Here is a 22401-nt window from a genome sequence, read left to right as displayed (position 1 = left end):
ATAATAACTTGATGTAATTTGAATATTCTCCAATTTTGAGCTTTCTAGTCAAAAGCTATTCTACATCCTCTTTTCAATTTTAACTGTAAAAAATAATTTACCTCAGAGTCGAACCAAACAATCAGTCTAAACTTCTTTTGTAAATGTACAAACTATCATATTCGTTCATCTTTGGAATATTGCTTGCAAATTTGAGGCTCGGTCCTCAAGCATGCCCTAATGCTCGACTTTATTCAGAAGGGGGTATTTCGACTTACAGAGTTGACCAGAAACTTGGACAGCTTACAGCATAGAAGAAAGGTCGCCGACCTGACTCTGTTTTATCGGTTCTACCATGGCAAATGTTCTTGCGAGTTGTCCAAGATAATCCCACATAGAGCAGTATTTGCAAGAACTACTCGACAGTCAGGCGTGGTTCATGAACACCGAGTTTGACAGTAGACGCTAAAAACCTCAATTTATCGGGACTCCTTCCTTTGGAAAAGTGCAAGCCTGTGGAATCAGCTACCAAGACACGTATTTCCAGAAAACTATAACCTACAGAAGTTCAAAATAAATACCTACAGTGTATAAGGGTTTATCCTCTTGTGCTTGATTTCTACATAGAAAATATAACAAAAATAAAATAAAATGAAGACAGTAATTTTACTAGAACGAATTATTAACCTGTTGAAGTGACAAACTCGTGTTTACGTGATTACATTGAACATCAAATAACCTTCATCTATTGAAACCATTGAGAGGTAAGTTATTCAAGTTGCCAGCGAAGCAACAGGTCTAGTTTCTTCAAACCGATTGCCAACACATTGCCGACTGGTTGGTAATCAGTCGCTCCGTCTGTAGTTCCCCATTCAAATACAAAGGGTGTTACTAATTGCAAACTGGTTAATGATTTGCATGATAAATGAGTTTCTTTTGAGTTGATCTGTGTATATTCGACCTGAGTTTTTGATATGAAGATGATAACAAAATTGACTTTTAAATAATTCTTCTCGTTCAATATGTCGCTTTTTAGAATGTTAGACTATTTTTCGATGATTCTGTATTATTAAACAGAATAATTTTGGTCATAACACAAACAGAATTAGTTACTGTCCAAGGAATTCATATTCTATCCAAACTAAAATATCAGGTTTTAAGTTTGCAATACAAATTAATTACGTATTCTATATAAAAATGCGTTATTTATGTCTACCGAAGCATCTAACCGAAGTGCCTCGAACGAACCAGTACCTTCAATTCTGGCGTGGCATTATTTAAAAATTGCTTCACCTATCAGCTGCTACCAAACATCCCATCAAGTTTAGTCATTGTTATGGATAACACCTATTGTTATAACTGAATATTAAACTTTCCCAATACGAGTTTTAAAAAAGAAGAACATTTAGAACATGAATATTTCTGAAAAGATTCCCACAAAACAGTTGCTTCAAATTATAAAGTTTTAATTTGAATAAGGAGTTATTGAGAGTGTTATTGATAGTATTTGCAAGATTCATAAACTGTCCCCATATTATTGTGTGCTCGAACCTATAGCATATAGAAGTGGTTTGAACTTCATTAAAAACAAAACTAATAATAATAAATAAAGACATCGAATCTATTTTAACATCGCTAACGCCAATAATAAATGATCATGACTATTCCAGTTCCGAAGAATCTTGCTTTCCAGATTAATATTTTGTGAGTGAAAATTCTTCAAAATACCATTTACAAGTGTTTGAAACGTTTCCGACCTAGCAAAGAAACAAGACATTTTTCTTCATAATCATTCATATTTTTCAAGAATTGCTTTAGCCTTTTTTACGTTTCCAAATAGTTGCGTCTTTCTCCTCAAAACAGGCGTTTACGTATACGATAACGTTCTCTTCTGATGAGAATACTTCTCCTGCAAGTGAGAAGGTGCATTGTCCTGTTTTTTTTCTCAGAACAGTAGTGGTGGAATAAGGTTTTATCTTTAATTGTGATTAGACTCCAAAATCTGACTCATTTTGCATTAACTGCGTCAATAAGGCCTAAGAAAGAGCGGAATCCAACGAGCGGATAGCAGGTACATGCATAATGTATATGTATATGGCAAATGCATTCTTTTCATATGCTGTAATGGCTGGAATTTTAGTAAGAATTTTTCAACACCACCGCAAATATATTTCTCAACTTATTTTGATAAGTGATGACGTCTTTAGGTTGAGGTTGGAAACTTCTCCGACAACCCTAGTAGTTATCCTTTGTTATGTTTTAGTTTGACTAAATTTTTTAACCCTCCAAGAAAGAATTAAGCTACTTCACAAACATTAATTCAAGAGCTTATTGAAGACGATTTCGATTTGCGTCCACAGTTTTGCTTGTAGACATTGGCAAGATACATACATCGCTCAATAAGTCGTGACTGACTCACAGATGGCGCTGCAATTGTCCAATCCATATGACGTTTACGAAGTACCAGATTCAAAAGACTATGTGGGAATTCATGACATTTTGAGTAGTCAGAAAAAAGTGACAGCCATTTAAGTGAAGCTACTTTTGTTATATTCAAAACAATTTCGTGTGCTGATTTATTATTCCTTCTTGATGAGAAAAAAAATACTGTACAAGCTCAGCAATGGCTTCAAAAGTGATATCTGGACTCTGCTCCATCAAAAAGAATCACTTGTTATTGTTTTGCTGAATTTAATCGTGGTTGTACAAATAACGATGATGGTGAACGTTTTACATGAAATTTTGACCATGAGAAATCTTTTTTCCATGTGGGTGCCGCGTTTACTCACAGTCGATCAAAAACAACAACGTGTTAATGATTCAGAGTAATGTTTGGCCATGTTTACACGTAATAAATCAGATCACTTCACTCCGGAATCAAAACGATCATCATCTTAGTGGATTGCAGCCGGCGAACCACGTCCGAAGCGTCCAAAGGCACGGCAGTCAGCTGGGTAGGTTATGGCCTCAGTATTTTGGGATGTGCATGAAATATTGTTCATCTTCAAAAGGGAGAGACAATCAATAGCGAATACTATATAGAGGTGTTTGATCGTTTGAAGTCGACGGCAACGATGGTTAAATTGAACAAATTACACTTTAACCACGTATATTCCGTATCTGACCCCCAGTTACTACTGGCTATTTGCTGATTTCAAAAAAATGGTCGCCGGTAAAAATTCAGCTGAAATGAAGAAACTAGAAGCCTATTTTGAGTCAAAGACAAATCTTTCTACAACCATGGCATCGAGAAGTTAGAGAAGCATTGGAATTATTGTTTTGCTCTTGAAGGAGATTGTATTATGTTGGTTACTCAACTTATATGCGAGAGTTATATTCTGGAATACAACAAAAATATATATTTTGCAACAACACGAATTTTTGAAAATGATGATTCGTGAGAAGCTTTGATGGTATTTCAACAAAATGAAGGTAAGAAGCGGTTCGCATGCTTTTGTACAAAACATAGTTCACTCGACTTAATCCACTGAACTTTTTTATACCACTCAGTCGAACTCTATAGATGATTTACGCCAGCGAATTCAGATGAAAACCAATGTTATGGTAATTACACTATTTCAGTTAGTTAAAATCAACTCTAAATGTGCGTTTATATTGAAACAGCGACAGAAGACTATTGTCTTGATAAAACCTGAGAAAAGAGTAGCGAGTAATGTTCTAGAGGATTTTTAGAGTGAAGTGAATCAGTCTCCTGTCTAAAATCATTAGTATGGGCATTCCAAGTGAGAAATATTGCTGGTATTCACTTGAATGTAGATAATGAGCGCATCTCTAATAGTTCTAGGAAATACATAAAGATAAACTAGAGGAAAATTAGATAAATTGTCACCAAAGACCTATATTGCATGATAAACAACTTATATCTTAATTTATGTGTCTCTAGTTGAAAGATTAGAAACAAGTGTAGTTTTAATGATTCTTAAAACAACTCGTTGACTTTGAATTTTTGTTTTAATACAAAAAAACTTCAGTTTCAAAAATGAGGTTAATTAAACTTTCAATTAGTCAATCGTATGTCTAAGTATCTTTCATGTCCTCTTCTTTTATTTTTTAATGCATTTTTCGTTAAAAAATTCGTTGAATTGGAAAAGAAAAAATACATTGGTATAGGTGAAGAGAACAAATAGAAGTAGCTACCTTTGTTTCTCTTTTGTATCACCGCACCACTATGCCACTTACCTACAATTCAATAAACTGTTTTTAAAACTTCCTATTTCCTCTACTTTCCTCTCCTTCTTGAATCAAAAATATTTCTTAAATCAACACCTCACCATTTATAATACCTAAACATTTTTAGACATTCTTCGACTAATTCCTTTATTCTCATATTTCCAAAAATGGTTCCGTTGTCGGTTGCGCCCCAGATTAAATACTAAAGATGTCTCAGTAAGACGGAGAGACGAAATTAATTCTATGGCCAGTTAGTGAAGAAACGCTGAACATAACCGATTCAAATGTCCGATCTCATGGCAGCGTTTCGAGAGAAATCAGAACAACGATATATCTGTAGTATTTAATCTGGAATTGCCAGTTACTAGAAACCAAGAACTAGACTAGATCAAGAGCTACCTTCCGCTTACCTTCGATATGTAGTGTACTAGCTTCATACTTCAAGCTTTCAAATATATCTTTTCTTGTCATACATTAGGCGATATGTACTGATTCTCTTTTCTCTATACAGTCAATTGAAACACTTTATCATCGACAACTAGATAGTCCAAAACATGCATAAAATTTACCAAACTCGCATTTTTCATCATTTAAAAGTCTCATTTGACTTCTATGGCACCTGATAACCCGTCATAAATCCTAATTCAGTTTGATAAAGTTCTCAAGACTAACAAGAAAAACCTCATCCAAGATTCTTAGCGCTATATGTGGAGGAATAGAATAACAGAATTTCACAACATCCATTCATCTACTTTTCACCTAAATTTTTGAAGAGAGAAGCTGTGTCTCCGTATTTATCATATCAAACTTACAGCTATTTAATGTCTTCAGAGAGTTATCTTGTCTGCCTAAATTATCACGTTCTTGTATCCGTTAAGCACAATCTGCTCGACTGCAGACAATATTCTACCACATATCAGCAATTTAATCTGAAACCTAACCTTAAGAAAACACTTAATTGCCCAACAAAGATCAAGAATGTCTTGGAGTTCGTCAATCTGTACTAGAAAATATAATTTATGTGTTGTAACAGTTTTGTCGTAGCTCTTTATGTAATTTTCTATTTCTGTGTCCAAAATAACCAGCGCTTTCGAGGCACATTGAACTGATATAAAAAATAAACTATTTAACAATAAAATGTGTCTAGATACGTTTTAAGTGGATTGAATTTTCCATTGTTTTCGATTGCACATATACTTATCCCAGATAGTGATTCTCGTTCGAAGGTAGCTATTAAAATTATAGTAATCTGGAGAGGGTATCAATATAATCGGAGATAAAACTAAATCCGATTAATATTTCTGATTTTGACGTGATTGCATTGTTTGTTGATATTTGCTAATCTTTGTGGAATTATAACCGTCCTATCAAATCGTGATTTATGCCTATAGATTAAGTTATCGCGAATTTTATCCATAAACAGTTTATAGTTGATCCCTTTTAAAAATATTTTCCTTATCTCTATATTATAAGAGATAGAAATTTTATTATAATACAAATGTAACTGGCTATTTATTATTAATTATCCACCCCTTATAGTCGTGATTTTTGAGTGTTTGGGCAAATAATAGTAACAAATAATATGAGTTATTATAATAAATTGGTAAAGATTGTGGTCTATAACTTAATTCGTACGTTTTTTTCGAAATTTGAACGTTTATTTAAGAAAAACATCTACAATAGTATTATTTAAAGTATTGCCCATCTGAAGTTATGACCTTTTGAAAGACCTTATGAAAGAATGTAGAACACTTCACCTCCAAAGATGTTAAAAAAAGTTAGTTCATGCTAACAATGTGGTAGTGGTACTGATTTAAAGGGTCACTGCAACTACCGAAATTTTGCGAAAATACCGACTCTGTCCTTCATGTACCAACGACATTCCATGCCTACAGCATGGTGATGACGTCTGAAATAACCGTGCTGATTGGTAAGACAAACAGAAGGGTCATCTATGTGTTCATTAGATTGTCTCATGCCAGGTGTTTCCATTAGTCTCCGTAGATATTATCTTGTGAGCAACCTCATTATTATGAATTAGCTAACACCAAAAATCGGCTTCATCAAAGTGTGCCTCTAGGCTATTTAATATTTATCCATCAAAGTTATAGGACATTAATCTATAATCTGCGTCCAGATTTTCACATAACCATTGTCTCCACTCTGTAATTCGTTAAGTATAATTGTCCAGTGACGGTGAAAGGTTCAAAATAAGGTGCATTATCAGCTTTTCTAAGGACAGCGAACTTTGGTTAGGTTGAGTGCGCTACGGTTCGAACCGCTCAACCCGATAACTATGAACTATGATACTTAATTTAATCCTCGTTAAAATTACCATTTCAACATTGAATTATAAATATTTAAGAAACTTAGCTTGCTAAACACAAAACAGAATTATCAAAAAAAAAACAAATTTAACTACATATTAACAACATCTCGTTACTTTTTAACTTTAGGCTAAACGTACTGGTTAGCAGTTCTGTATTTGAAGAGACCTCAAATAAAAATACCACGTCATTGCATTGAGTGGACATGTCTACTAGTCTATATGATACAAAACTATGGCGTGATGCAATTATTAGGAAACGACCATAGTTTTAGACTAGGGTTGCCAACCGATCTGTTTTCCCAGGACATGTCCTAGTTTTTGTAGTGTCCTGGGACGTCCTGAATAGTTTTTAAGCAGCATCCTGGGTTTTCAAATTTTGAAATTCACGCGCTTCTTCTCAAATCTTACATTAGACATACAGAGCTAGCTATCCAGTCAGATTACTATTTAGTTGTAACTATATGTTATAGTATCTAATATCTAATAGTTATAGTCTATAACTTACTCAAAAATTTGTTACAAACTAAAGTGTTTGTTTTATATTTTAATAACTATTTTTCAACTTGTATAATTTTATTCAAATATTTTTTTAAAGGGTTATTATTTTAATACTTGAATTTTATTTCACATTTTCTCACCAGATATTTTTTTAACTATTGCAACTCTATTAATGCGTCCTGTTTTTAAACTGAATTGTCCTGGTTTTTCTAGCTTCAAATCCTGGTTTTTCAAATTTGAGGTTGGTAACTCTAGTTTAGACTATAGTAGTGCTGCTTAAACATTTCTATGCGCCATAGCATTCATCGAATCTCATATTAGTTAATAAAGCCCAAATTTGTTCCATATAATCCCGACGTTGCTCCCTGCGACTTGTAGCTCTTTCAAATATTAACAATCCCGCTCAAAGGGCACCCGAAATGTAAACTGACTTCTGGAAGTGGGAATGGCACGTGTTATTTAATTAAATATGAATTATTTGTGGGATCTCACTCACCGGATGATAAAGAATGTGGAAATACGAATTTAGTCTCGATATTTTTTCAACAGAGGCAATTGCCTTTCTTAAAATTGAAAGAATACTACGAAATTACACACTATCATTACTCATTAGATAGTGAGAACAGGTATTATATGCAATCTTTTTACGTGAGATTATAGCCTCGATACTTGAGGCGTTCGATGTTATCAAATGAAGCTTTTGAGATCTTGATGATGCGTAGAATACTCAAATATTATGAACATGACATACTTCTACTCCTAATGAAAAAGTCTTGAGAAATAAAAGATTAATATTTGTTTTGGACAACAAACAAGATTATTTTAAAAACATATATGACTTCTTAAGAGCAATAATGGAAGGCAAAGTCAATCTAGAAAAGTTCCTGCGGCTGGTAATGTTTATTATAGATGAATATATTGAAAGACTTGATTGACATCTCACAGAGACTGCTAAAGATTGCATCAGACAGAACGATTCACGTTTAATTGTTATATATAATGATGAGATGGTATCTTGCCTGTGTGTTGCCATCTTAATCCAAATCTTGGTTAAGCTCCTAAAGTTAATTTGAAGTGTGCAAAATAGTTTATTAAAAATTTTTTGCAATCATCTTGCAAGAAATGAAAAAAAATTGTTGTATCTGAATTTTGGAAATACGGTAAAACTTACGATAAAAGTAGTAATTTTTAATTTTTTGCTAATTTACTATTAATTTTTTGCTGATATTTATAGAGTTAGAGTGATAGTCTAAGAGCCAGCTTAAATCTGACAGTACATATTATACCATAGCTGAACTTTCGTCCAGTGAGAGTCCTATACCCACTAAACAGGGAATGGGTACTAGCTAAGCCCGGCCGCGGTGGGTTTGGGGTCTCTCAGGTGAGCCAGGTAAGAAAATTTAAGAGATTTTTAAAGTATTTTACGACGTCTGCCCTTTTAATATATTATAATATACATCTCTAAGAATTGAAAAATAATAATGGCTGCCGATTTTAACGGTTGCAACACCGCGGCAGCAGCTTTTCAAAATTTGAAAAAAAAAATTTTTTTAAACTATTTTACGGCGTCTGCCATTTTTTTATATTATTTATCCATCTATTTTAAGCTAATATTAAAAATGGCAGCTGTTTTATCCGGTTGTTAGTATCTGGTTTACAGTAAAATCTTACCTGCAACCCGTCCATAGAAAACATGTAGTACAGTAAGAATAGCAGTTCTCGCTCTCTTTCTTCTTTCTCTCTTTTAACTTATGATATAGTATTTTCGTACTCTTTTTAGTCTAATATTCTCTTCTTCTTTCCTAGGGCTGAGTGGTAGGGATATAGTTCCTTGTACTAATAAAAAAGCACATCTGGCCCAACCGTTCCCAACCGAATATTTTTAGTTCGTATCTATTTCGCTGCAAAGTTGCACGTTGAAAATATTAAAACACACTACCGTGAATAAATTAAAGTTTTCATTTTATTTATTGATTATTAATTCTATTCCATACTTTATCAGTATGACTGATAATTTAAAGTATGTGATTTGTGCCTCGGAAAAAGACGAGAAAGTGCTTTTATTTTCTGAAGAATCTTTAAAAAAGTGGCAAAAAAAAACCTTTCACGTTACTGAAAAATAACGTTGTGTTTCAAGAAGCATTCGCTGCTTTCGGTGACATTAGTCTGACTGAGGACACCTTACTTGATTTGTTTAATGTTATCCAGAAGTACACTTGCCTCATGTACAATGCTAAAAAATCTATCGATGTTGATGATGGGAGGTTTCAATTATTTGTTCATTCTTACAAGGCAGCAGATACAAAAGAAAATTTTAATAAAAAACTCCGAAGCTTTGATGCAAGCTCGATTCCTCCGTGTAAATCGGAATTGTTTCAACAAGTTTTGAGGACGCATTATATATCCAGCATTTGGAAAAATGCTCATATGAAAGAGCTCACATCATTGAGTCCTATGGAATATGGTTGGATGGAGATAGGAAACTGTTACGTGTTCAAGTGGTTCGACGGTGACCAACTTCCTAGCTCTGTCGGTGACTTAATTTTAAATTCTGAAGGTAATAACAGCATAGTGACACTATTTTAATTATCACTTATTTTTAATATCGTAAGCTAACTTAAAAATTCGTATTTCATTTTTACAGAATCTGATGTGGTGGATGAAGATTACTTCAAAGTTGCTGTTGACGATTCCGACGATGAAAATTAATAATAAAATTTATCATTACGAGACAATTTGGATTTTTATTTGTTTTTAATTATTTCAAAAAATGACTACATTCTGATATGAATAAATAAATATTTTCAATCAACCTTAGAAATTTTTTCTTTCACCTAAATAATCATTTCATATTTGCTACAGCCTTATAATAGACCTTTTTTCCTTATTATGCTCATGAAAAGTAGTAGATGTGATCGTTTATATATATATATATATATATATATATATATATATATATATATATTTTATAAGGCTTTTATTATATTTACTAATATAATTCCGATATTATATAAATTCTACCAATGTAAAAATCACACCTATGAATACCTATTACTATACACGGATTGCAGGTAAGATTTTACTGTAAACCAGATACTAACAACCGGATAAAACAGCAGCCATTTTTAATATTAGCTTAAAATAGATGGATAAATAATATACAAAAATGGCAGACGCCGTAAAATAGTTTAAAAAAATTTTTTTTTTCAAATTTTGAAAAGCGGCTGCCGCGGTGTTGCAACCGTTAAAATCGGCAGCCATTGTTATTTTTCAATTCTTAGAGATGTATATTATAATATATTAAAAGGGCAGACGTCGTAAAATACTTTAAAAATCTCTTAAATTTTCTTACCTGGCTCACCTGAGAGACCCCAAACTCACCGTGGCCGGGCTTAGCTACTACCCATTCCCTATTTAGTGGGTATAGGACTCTCACTGGACGAAAGTTCAGCTATGGTAAAATATGTACTGTCAGGTTTAAGCTGGCTCTTAGACTATGACTAACGTTTAAGAATTTAATTTCAATTTCAGAGAAACTTTTCCAATTGTCTGTGAAAAAGTTGAATAAGACTCTTTGAAATTTAATTTTTAACCACCAAATATTTTTTTAAACATGTTCTAATTTTTTTGGTAAGAAGAATCGCATTTTTTCTGTGTCGTGATGTTTTCAAGCTATAACTATCATCTCTTTAACTGCAATCACTTTAAAGCTACTATTATACTAGGATGCTAGCATCCCACTTTGAGTGGAAATTGTGTTGGGATGCTAGCATCCCAGACTGCTATTTTATTTTAATTTTTTGCCAGTCGTCAATATGGCCCCAACGAATGAAGAGATGTTGTTGCTGATGTTACTAATTAAAAAAAAAAGGCATAGTGAAACAAGATTTTTTAATTACTTTAGAATGTCACTTCCTTCTTTCAATGAGCTTCTAGGCTACATCCAAAGCGAGATCTCTAAACAAGATACAAGATTCCTGAGACAAATTTCACCCTAAGGGAAACTAGTCATAACTCTGATCCAAACTGCGTGCGCGCGCATATGTCAAATAGAGCGCTAGCAGCCTAGTATAATGCGCCGCATTTGAACCAATGCCTCACAATGCAAAAAGCGACCGGCTGATCGCATTTCAGCATCCCAGCCGGGATGCACAAAATCGAGCCTCCGGTTGGCTGTTTTAGCATCCGATGCTGGCATCCCTAGTTTAATCCCATTTGATTTAATACCCCGCTAACCTCCCAGATGCCAGCATCCCGGATGCTAGCATCCTAGTATAATGGTAGCCTAACTTTATAGATATAGGTACAGCAAAAAACTTCAAATAAGCATTTTTTTCTGGAATTAAAAGATTTACTAACTACATAGATTTTTCTCTATTTTGAAAGGAGCACTTTTTGTTTATTCTTTTCGCCACTAATCGGGGAATTATTCCAATAAATTCTTGTTAGATTTATTTGGGAGACTTCAAAGAAACTCATATTAAATATTTATTTTTATTATTTATTTCCCAGTATTCGTATTTCGGGACCCATTTTCTTAGACTATTGCAATTTGTCTTAGTGATAAATGTTATCCAATGTTAAAAAAATATTTTGGCGTATATTTATTCTGCACTAACAGGAAAAGTACAATCTTTCTATTGTCTATTAGTTATTGAAGTTTATTTTCTTATTTTGCAGTTGGTTTCTTGGCAGTCTCGGTAGATGTTCCAATATCATGGACTTCGCCGAATTACGTAAAATTATATTCCAACGATTCTTCCATAAATCCGCTGCCGAATCCTATAACAGTTAGTGAAGATGGTTGGATTGGTTCACTTGTAACCATTGGAGCTATAATAGGTCCAATACCAGCGCCATACATTTGTTCCAAGTTCGGAAGAAAAAACGCTCTACTTGCGTCCGCCTTACCTTTGATAACTTCATTTTATATGCTAGCTTTCGCAAAAAACGTCTATACAATCTATGTAGCGAGAACTCTTGGTGGTAAGTGTTATTATTACTAAAAATATGTATCCCGTGTTTGGAAAACCCTGTATTCAATAATTATTTAAATAATATATGCTGATGATAACAACTATGAAAAAGTATATATTCAGAACATATAGGTAAAGGAATTTAAAGGGAAGTTAGGCATTTAGAAACTATTAGTTTCTAATAATTGGCTGAACAATCTGAATAAAGTTCAAATTCATTGTCATGGATACAAACATGATAGAGTTAAAATGATTAAATAATTGTTTTAATGTGTGAAAAAAATATATGAGTGAATGAACATATAGTGTAGACTTTTTAAATTTTATTCTACTTGTCCCCAAGTTACTACAGTAAACTTCCGCCAATCAGGCGCTCTATTGCTTGTCACTTTCAATAGTCCGGCACCTCAGTCGGGAGGAATCGTATCTGACGTATCAGCTGAGTCAAGGGGAGGACACTAGCCAAGCGTCCGCCATTACCTTTTAGTCTAGACCACTAAACATTCAATAAGAAGGTCATGTAAATTTCGGCAACACAAATTTAGTTCTGTTACTTACCAATCGTGGGGCTAGTGTAATAAAAATATGTCACTTACTGTCAATGTAAAGTGTCAAAGTAATTGAACATAAACGCTTTCCTGATGCTCAATATCAAATTATCGCTTGTGCTAAATCATTTTTTGAAAACTGATTGTACAAATTTCAATAGAAAACATTTGTAGTATAAAGCTATCCCATCTAATTCCTACCTCTCATCAGCCTTCATTGTCTACTTCAATTTATAAAGATTACATTTATGACAGAATTCTTGACTGTATAGTAAACCGAGAAGATTCATAAGCTGTAAATACAGGTATAGGTATAGTAGACACTGATTTGATCCTCAAGGAGCATCAAGTTGATAGTCTGAATGTTCATGCTGCAACATCTGGTAATTTACTTATACTTAGAAGAGCCATTGGAGTTTTCAAGTGAATTTTCAGATTCCATTGTTACAGTAGAAATTAGTAATTTTGACAAACAAAAATCGGGTTTTTTGACTGTAGCTGGAACTAGTAAAAACAATTTAATACCTAGGAAAATGGTAATGCATCAAATTTATCCGAATACAATAGCCAAATAAACAAAATTGTAAAACAGTTTGAAGAATAACAAAGAGCAGTTTAAGACACTGAAGGAGATGTGTGAAATTGGAACATTTGAGTGTATAGAAGAAAGTTTAAATAATGTAACGAAAGAATTCATTAATTCACAGTGAAGAAATATTCATGGCAAGGTACGGCAAAAAGATGGACTAAACAGGATACAAGTTTTGCTCTTTCTATGTAAAAAACAAGTCTCTATATCTTCTATATCTTCATTTTACCACTAAAATGCTGTGATATTTGTGTTATCTCTGTTATCAATATTGCTCATTTTTTACTTTTATCGGTGGACATATCGACTTAAACCTTCTAACGTACCTAAATAACATCACCATTAACGTCGTTGAATCTGTAAAATTCTTAGGGCTTGTTGTGGACAATTCCTTAAAATTGGAGTAATATATTGCCGCCTTATCTAAAAAATTAAGTTCCTCCTGCTTTGCGCTGAGATGAGTTTCCCAAGAACTGAACTTATCCACTTCCTTAACAGTCTATTATGCCCTTATTGAGTTGCATATTCGATATGCCTTTCAAAAGAGAGTTGTTAGATATTTACCCGGAATAAACAGCAGGGCTCACTGCAGTGAACTCTTTAAAAGATTAAAAATTCTGACTCTTCCGTCCTTATTCATCTTTGAATCCGTTTACCTAATTCGTAAGCACGCTTCTCCAATTTCAGAAAGATCATTTTACGGCTATCCACTTAGGTACGCGAAGCACGACCTTTACCTACCTACTCCACGTTGAGAATTAGTTAAGTGCTCAATATTTTACAATGAAAAAAACTTTTCCTTTTGTTGGTTTCCTCTCTGGTTTCTATTCCGTATGTCATGATTGGTTTGATACAAGTCTTATAGATCCTAATCTTACTATACTTTCGCACGTATTCGTTCGCCCATATTATCTGCCTTAAGCAGCCTTATATGGCAGCTGTTGTTCTGGCTTCTTAGGTCCTTCACTGGGTCGTGATAACTCGACAGGTCCATACCCAGGTATTTAAATTGTGAAACTTGTACGATGATTTTAACGTGAACTACCAGTTTACATAGTACGGAATCTTTAGCGAAGGTTATGCTTTTCGTTTTTTCTGTGGATATAGTCATGTTCATCGCTTGGCTGACCTGACAGAATTTTTGTAGTTGTCTCTGTAGGACGTCATGCGTTTCCGCGAAAACAACTGCATCGTCGGCGTAGCATAACATCTGATTCTTTTATTCTGTCCCATTCGGTATTCCATATCTAGTGATGATACTTTCCCTATAATTCTGTCCATTAAGATATTGAACAGAAATGGGCTGAGACTGTCGCCCTGACTGATGCCTTCTGGTGTTGGTATCTCTTCCGTATAAGTGTCTCCTGCTTTTACTTTGGTCGTGTTATTGGTATTGAGACTGTGAACTACTCTTACGATGGTGTCTGGCGTTTCATTCGATATCAGTATATTTATGATGTCGGAGAGGCGGACCCTATCAAATGCCTTGGTCAAATCGATAAGGTAGACATACGTTGGCTTATTAAATCGATCGATTTTTCTTTTAGCTGTTTAATAATGAATATGGAGTTGGTCGTGAATCTGTTTCGTCTGAAACCTTGTTGTTCTTACCTGTTCGTTATTTGTGTTTCAAGTCTTTCTTTTGAAATGCTAGTGAAGAGTTTCATGCTTGTATTCAGCAGTGTTATGCCCCTGTAGTTGTCTGGGTGCGTCTTCTGTCCTTTCTCAAATATATGAATAGTTATACTTTTGTGCCATTCCGTAGGCATTCCCGATATCTCTAAAATTTTGTTATAGAGAATTTTTAAATGTTTACCTAGCTCGCATATTTTAGAAGTTCGTTTAGGATGAGGTCAGTTCCGGGAGCTTTTTTCAGTTTTTTTTTTATTTTTACCATTATCTTTTCTTCGTTCAGTGATATTTGATGATTTGTCGCGTAGTTTTCTATGCTTATGGCTTCTTCGGTGTTATAAAGTTTCCTGAAGTATCTTCGTTTGTTGGTTTTTTCCTATTCTTGAGTATCTTCCACACTTTCTTTTGTGCTCCATATAGGTCATGATCCATGTCGCTTGTAAATTTTGCTCAGTGATCTCGTATTTGATTGAATTCGCTATATTTCTGCGAATTTCCTTTTTAGCATTACTTCTCTAAACCCCAACAAAATCACCATTATTTTAACCATAATGCACCAAACACTTTCCCATCTTTTCTCACATTGTATTCTTCTTGTTGCACTATGAAGTTGGAATTTACTATCCATTTTTCTTCCAATCGTTGGGATACTTACCGACTACTTCACATTTCGCACTATTCCAACCTTGTTTCATAAATAATGTCGTTTTCCAATGTTCACTTTGTTTATTAAAAAATCATACAAAGTGAAAATCTTCATATTTTTTGGTCTTAGATGCAAAAAAAGTCACACTGGATTTCCAATATTGCCTTTTTTCCCTCGCAAAAATTTCGCCATGGATCTTAATAAATGGTAATCTGACGGTATAAGGCCCGGAATAAATATTGGATGTGGTAGGAGATACCATCTATAAGAGAATCCGCTTTCGGTTAACTTCTTCTTCTTCTTTCTTTAATTTAAGCAAAATGATTGTTTTTCCTCGTATCCTCTGCAGTTTAATTATTAGAGAGGTTGTCGCTCCATCTCTTGCGGGGTCTTCCAACGCTTCATCCTAGCTATTCTGACTCTCTCTTTCTTCCCAATATCCATTCGTACACGTTGTCAATCATACATGTTCCTCTAATGTCCTCGCTTCTCTCCCTGTCAAAAAGTGTTTTACCAGCGATCCTGCACACTATTTTCATTTCGGTGGTTTCTAATACTCTCTTTGTGTTCGATGTATCTGGTCTGGTTTCCGATCTTATCTAATGATTTTAAATGGCGATATCTGGCATCTTTAGAATGTTCAAAGGAGCTCGATACTCGGCGAGTACTGGTACTAGGATGTTTTTCTTCAACTTTTGGACGACCTGAGCCCGTACGATCTTCAAGTGTAAAATGTCCACTAATAAAACGATTTAACCAACGGTGTATCATTCGCTAATTAATTGTGTGTTCCCCTTTAATTTCAAGTATTTTTCTTTCTGCAACTTCTGCTTTGAACTGTCTCAACAATCATACTCCATACTATTTATTATAAAAAACAACAAGTTACGACATGTTTCAATTACAACATAGAGACATCTTCTGTATTTAAAAAAGTTTTACTTCGTTGGGAAATTGAAGAGAAAAAAACTCAACCTGGCAATGTTCCCAATTAGAGGATTGATATTTGAAGTGGAAGCATTGTATTAATTGTTCGAGTTTATTAAGTTGAAACGAAAGTAAAAGTTTATTGCACATTCTCCCACATCGAACTACATAATTTGTTTAAATCAGCGACTTGCATTTAAAAATTGATTGTTTAATGTTTAGAATTTTGTAGCACAAAATATTAAGTCAATTTGTTAAGTTTTTCTAAATAATATTCTTTGTTATGCTAGAAATATCATCCAAGCCTTACCAAAAGCGCGACCAAAAAAGTAATATACAAAATTTCCTCGATCATAGTACTTTTAGAGAATGGCAACCTTGTTCGAATGTGACCTTATCGTACCTCTATGACGTGCATCAGTTTTTCCTAGTGTAAGATTCACATGTATTTGATTTTTTAGGTATGTCGTTAGGTGCTGGATATGCTTTATTACCAATATACGTTGGAGAAGTTGCAGAAGACTATAACAGAGGCATGTTATCTCAAGCTATCAACGTCTTTTGGTCCATTGGAAATTTTATAGTATACTCAACTGGGCCGTTCATGTCCTACAAAGCGTTCAATTTAATGATAGCGATGCTCCCAACAATATTTTTCTTTCTTTTCCTTTTACTAGCTCCCGAATCTCCGTATTATTTGGTAGCGGAAAATAAAATGGAAAAAGCCGCCAAATCGCTAATGTTGTTGAGATCAAAAGACAAAGATGCTGTGCAAGAAGAATTAGTATTCATCAAAGACCAATTGAACGATCATAAAGAAAATGGCGGTTTAGCCGATTTATTCGCCGATGATATTGTTCGTAAAGCTTTTATAATATGTTTATTATTAGTATTCTCTCAAGAAATGTGCGGGTTTTCAGCGTTATTTTTCTACATGCAACTTATATTTCAGGCTTCTGGTTCTCAATTATCCGACGACATATCGTCACTCATAATATCGGTAATAATTCTAACCAGTAGTTTTATTTCTCCGTTCACGGTAGATCGCTTCGGTAGAAGAACTTTAATAGTCGTTTCTTGTTTCGGAATGTGTTTTTCGTTAGCAGCACTGGGAATATTTTTCTATTTATTAGAATATACTAGCATAAGTACGGAACCATTATATTGGCTCCCTATAACTAGTTTAGTGTGTTTCATCTTCTTTTTTAATTTCGGGATGTCGGTACCTTGGACAGTTACGGCAGAAATGCTTCCGGGACACGTAAAAGAAACTGCTACTACTATTATCACTAGTACAAGTTGGATAGTAGCTTTTCTTTTAACTTTATTCTTCAATGACATAACTTCAATAATGGGAATGGGGCAGACTTTTTGGTGTTTTGGATTGTACTGTTTCGTAGCTGGTATAATGGTATTCCTTTTCGTACCAGAAACTAAAGGGAAAAGTTTTAGTGAAATTCAAGATATTCTTAGGTACGGTGGTATGTTTCATTTTAGATCTAAAAAATACGTATCTGAAAAAAGCAAAGGCGTAGAAAAATATTAGATAATTTTTTGTATTAATTAAATTGCAGAATAAGCTCGGTTTTCGTAAGGACAAAAATTAATTGTGTAGAAAAAGTCAAATAGAAAATGCAAAAGATGATATTTGTAATACTCCTATATTCCTAATGGTCGTAAGTAGAAGGGTGGCCCATGAAGAGAGGCAGCCAATGACTATAGTTCTTCCAATATCAATTGCAGACTATAGAAACCCTTGTCGGCAGGAATATTTCGAAGAAATTGTGTACATACGCCTTCCGATAGTTTCGGCCAATAGCAATACATGTTTACGATTCGATGTTTTCATTGGTAAACAGTGGAAATGATGAATCCGCGTGGACTAACGGTTTGTTAGATGTTTACCGAGTAAATATTATTTTTCATTCTTTAATTTATTATGAGTGCCGTGCGTATTTATGAAATATTGATTGATCCTCGCATAACTGTATTTTGCAATTGATATTGGAAGAACTATACTTCTATCTCGTTCTTTTTATTTGAAGCTTGGGGGTTTGCAAGTGGGGAAATCTATCTATTAGTAGCGTTCCTTTCCCATGAAATCTCAGTTAATTTCTTCTTCTTCTTCCGCCCATGGTTGGTTGCTGGGTGGATAAAGTAGCCTGGTGACTGCCACTGCTGGTCCCAAGCTCGGGTAAAGGAGGAGGGTTGTCAGGTGAGGCCAGCAACCTGCCTGACGTAAAAAGATTTGCTGCTCACAAATCCAACGATTAGCCTCGGAATAGGATGGTCCAAGCGTTGACGAACTCGACTAGAAATTGGAATAAGAATACGGAATTCAATTCTACGTCCCATTTTAATTTTACACAAATCAGATGAATTACCCCTTACCGATGCAGCAACAACTTTTGTTTTGGGAAAATAACTCAATTCAGTCATTTGACAAATGATTGAAAAGTTTTAGGATATATTTACTTGTGGTTAAGATTTGCGAATTAATTTTTATTCTACTTTTGTATTGGCTAGTGCATTTTGGATTAGAATACAATGAACTGATTGCATGTGTCTCAGTTTGTTATTCCATTTGAGCCACCATATCAAAGTGAGAGCAGGTGAGCTGATATTATCAGCTCAATTTGAAATAAATCAGATCATTTGCAAAAGGAAAGCTATGATTGTAATGAATTTTGTTTACCGATAATCCATTCACGATCATGCGCATTAGACTTAACGTATAATAAGTGAAACGTGCATTTTGGTGTCTTGAAAAGGATGACGATCCAACAGTGCAGACATACGTCATATAGACTTGAAATGCTATGTGAATGCCCGAAAATAGAGCATTCGCACGAACGCAATTTTATACATAGATGAGATATTAAACGGAACAATTAAACATTTTGAAAATATAATTTTCAATTATTTAAAATAAGATTTATATACATACGTATATATAATTCATAATAACAAATGAAAAAAATAATAAACGGCTTGATTCCAACTCACGAACCAAAAATGGTTACTTTAAAGCGGTGCACAGAATGAACGCGAATATGGTGCGCTCTAGACGTTCATAAAAGTAATGGTTGGCTGGTAAACATAACCTTAAAAGTGAATGTATATAATGAAATTTGAGCGGTGATTAACGATTTTGAATTATTTATAATGTAATATATTCTTACTTTACTGCATGAAATGTGTAGAGAAATATACACAAAGCGACATTTGACACGGCGTTGGTGGGTAAGACCCTGCAATTTGAATAGAAATATCTACAGTTACTTTACTACAACATATTTCAAAACGAACGAAATAGATCCAGACGAATTTTTCAAACATAGATGAATGAATCGGGGTTATATTATCAACTTATTAACCAGACACTCAACAAAACATTCAATAAGAAAACCCTATTGTCGATTAGATTTGGAAGTTAATCACCAGTTCTTGTCACGGATTTTTCAAACGGGAATATGATTCCCAAAATAAATCTGGCATATTTTAGTTTTCTTGTATCTAACCGAATTCTATCAGCCTTTTACTCAGAGAAGTCGTTTTTCAGGATATCTGCAACTACAAACTAAATTAGAAAAGTGAGGTTATGTTTTTGACGTTCAGCGACGATTAGCGCGTAAAAAGTAGAAAGTTGGTTAACTTCGACGTCAAGAGCGCATACAAGCGCGATCATTATGTGCGTTATGAGAGTTTCTCAACAAATTGATCTATCTTTGACATTTATGAACGTCTTAAGAGTGTCATGCTCGTTTTCATTCTGTATACCGCTTAACCGTGTTATAAGCTTCCAATGGATGGAGCGTCTCTCTTATACTTACTTACTACAGTCGCTCAGTTTGTGCACAGCGGATCAAGTCTGAATAAGAGAGATATAAGAATGCAGTTGCTGTTTCTCTTGGTGTGCAGCACTTTTACTTACGGGGATCAGCAATATAGGAGTATTAAATATATGGTACAGTTCCTTTAAATCTGTTAATAATGTCAATGTTTTGACTTCTTCAGTGCAAGCAGCTTAGTATTCTTTTTCGTAAAATCAATATAGCCAACTTAAATGTTTGTTTTTCTGTATCCCTGACTCCGATTTGTGGTTTTACTACATACAAGTCAACAGAGAAAAACTTTTTTGCCTTTACGAAAACTGAAGTTTAAAAATACAGTTTAAAGAAGTGTGAAAAGGCAGTTGAATTCGCTTAATTAATGAAATTTACAATTTTAATATATTCAAATCTTATCTGAAATCTTAAAATCGGAAAGCTACTTACACATTTTTGTCAATTTAAATAATATCTATTTATAGAAACTCTACTAACAATATAGCAGATGCGTATATAGTTAATGTATAAATTTGGGACGAGATTATTATTTGAAAAATTTTATTGATTTTTAGAATGAATACTCAAGTATAAAGCATGATGATCACAAAAAAGTGCGTAGTAAATTAGTTTAATATCTATTGTTTCAAATATTTTGAAATTTTTCACTCTCCTCTTGTAAATAGTGATTTATGGCAAATAGTATGAAAATGCTACTTTAATTCAATATTTCAATTTTTCAATATTTATATCTTAATCGTTTTTCTGTGTTTATGAATAATTTTTTAGATGGTAATGAATTTTATCTAAGTCCACTATCAAGTGTGATACTTTGAGTCGCTCCTTGGCATTAGGAAACGTCACATTTATATAGATTGAAAACAATACTATTAAAGACACAGTTATTTGAAGTAAGTCAATTTTCTGGGTGAATATTCTCTTGAACTTCTTGTCAAATGTTAATTTCATTTGAAGCTGTGTTATCTACATGTATGCTAGGGGCTTGGCCCAGAATGTTTTCCGGAATTCCTCTCTTATTTTCTAATGAACCCTCAACATAGCCCTCGGCTTCACTGTTGGATTACCATTATCCATGTTGCTTAGAATTTCCGCTTCTGACTCTGTCAGGAGAGACGCTGACAAGCGTCTGAAACAATGCTCTGTGTATCCTTTAACATTAGGTAGACCCAGGTACTGAGTAATCTTTGCTGGTAATTTTCCAATGGTGTTTATGCACTCAAGTTGTATGATTTATTTTACATTATAATATCGCACAAAAATATGTCTTGCTTTACAGCAAGACGTCTAATGTTTTTATACTTATTTTTAAAGGAGCTCTAATATTTCTATACTTTTTGAGGTCAACAAAATTGACACCAGCAATATTTCCAGCAGTGACCACAAATTTGTGAATTACGTGTATTTTGCTTTCTGGAATTGTAAATTTAAAAAAAAGGTGCCATCATCAAATACGTTTCCTTCTCATAGGAATGTCAATTCAGCCTTAAACTTAAACTACCCACTCCATTATTTGCAGACTGTCTTACTTCAAATGGAATGTCTGATTCACTATGTGAAGACATTTCAACTTGTTTTGACATATTTTCAAATATCGTTGTTTGCTTCCATAGAAACAATGCTTCAAGACCTGCTTCTGTACTAACAATACTTCTAACACAATTTGTTTCCACATTAATATTTTCATTCATACGTAAATAACTATTTAATAATTATTATTTAGCAGCAACTTGCCAATACTCAATATTTTCTATGTCAATAAACCAAAAAGTACAAAACCTACAAATATCAGCAGCCTATCAATTACACTACTTAGGGCCAATTTTACAAACTACATACATTGTGATCATGATCAGAGTTTTTGAAAAGCCCTATTGAGAATTTTAAACTATAGATCCACTTGTTCAGGACATTTTCCAAATAATAATCATATTCCTTAATTTAGCTTATCACTGTATAATTAGAAAGTCGAACACTTAAAATATATTACTTAACGGACAATTGTAATATGTTTAAAACTTTACAGTATTATTTTTAGTTAATTTATTTTATTTAAGTAGTGCCATAGTAAAAGCTTCCATTAATTTTATGTAAAAGTATTCAAGATTTTTTATTCCTATTTATAATTATATAATTTAATGTATAAATATACAGGGTGAATCACGTTGTATATTCTTGGAAGAAAAAACTGTAACCAGTGATGAGAAATTTTAATAAAATTTTGTCAGTATTGAATTTTAA

At 33.6% G+C, this 22401-nt stretch overlaps 2 protein-coding genes across 3 annotated transcripts in view; one reads left to right on the top strand and one right to left on the bottom strand.

Annotated features, from left to right (window-relative positions):
- LOC130891547 (phosphatidylserine lipase ABHD16A-like) overlaps positions 1–8929 on the bottom strand; it is a 20119-nt gene extending 11190 nt beyond the window's left edge. The window contains exons 1-2 of one of the 2 annotated variants that reach the window (XM_057796369.1): positions 8669–8929; positions 7138–7430 (exon numbers count right to left, since the gene is read on the bottom strand). The gene's annotated coding sequence lies outside the window, so the exon portion shown is untranslated. The remainder of the gene's footprint in view (positions 1–7137; positions 7431–8668) is intronic. The other variant, XM_057796368.1, reaches the window with a different exon arrangement.
- LOC130891548 (facilitated trehalose transporter Tret1-like) overlaps positions 1–22401 on the top strand; it is a 23566-nt gene extending 1165 nt beyond the window's left edge. The window contains exons 2-3 of the mRNA XM_057796371.1: positions 11678–11983; positions 16777–22401. Coding sequence (XP_057652354.1) covers positions 11678–11983; positions 16777–17861 — 1391 coding nt within the window. The 3' untranslated portion in view covers positions 17862–22401. The remainder of the gene's footprint in view (positions 1–11677; positions 11984–16776) is intronic.

Source organism: Diorhabda carinulata, chromosome 3 (genome assembly GCF_026250575.1).
Source record: "Diorhabda carinulata isolate Delta chromosome 3, icDioCari1.1, whole genome shotgun sequence".
NCBI classification, from domain to species: Eukaryota; Metazoa; Arthropoda; class Insecta; order Coleoptera; family Chrysomelidae; genus Diorhabda; species Diorhabda carinulata.
Note: the sequence above shows the minus strand (reverse complement) of the source record. Positions and strands in the feature narration are given on the sequence as shown.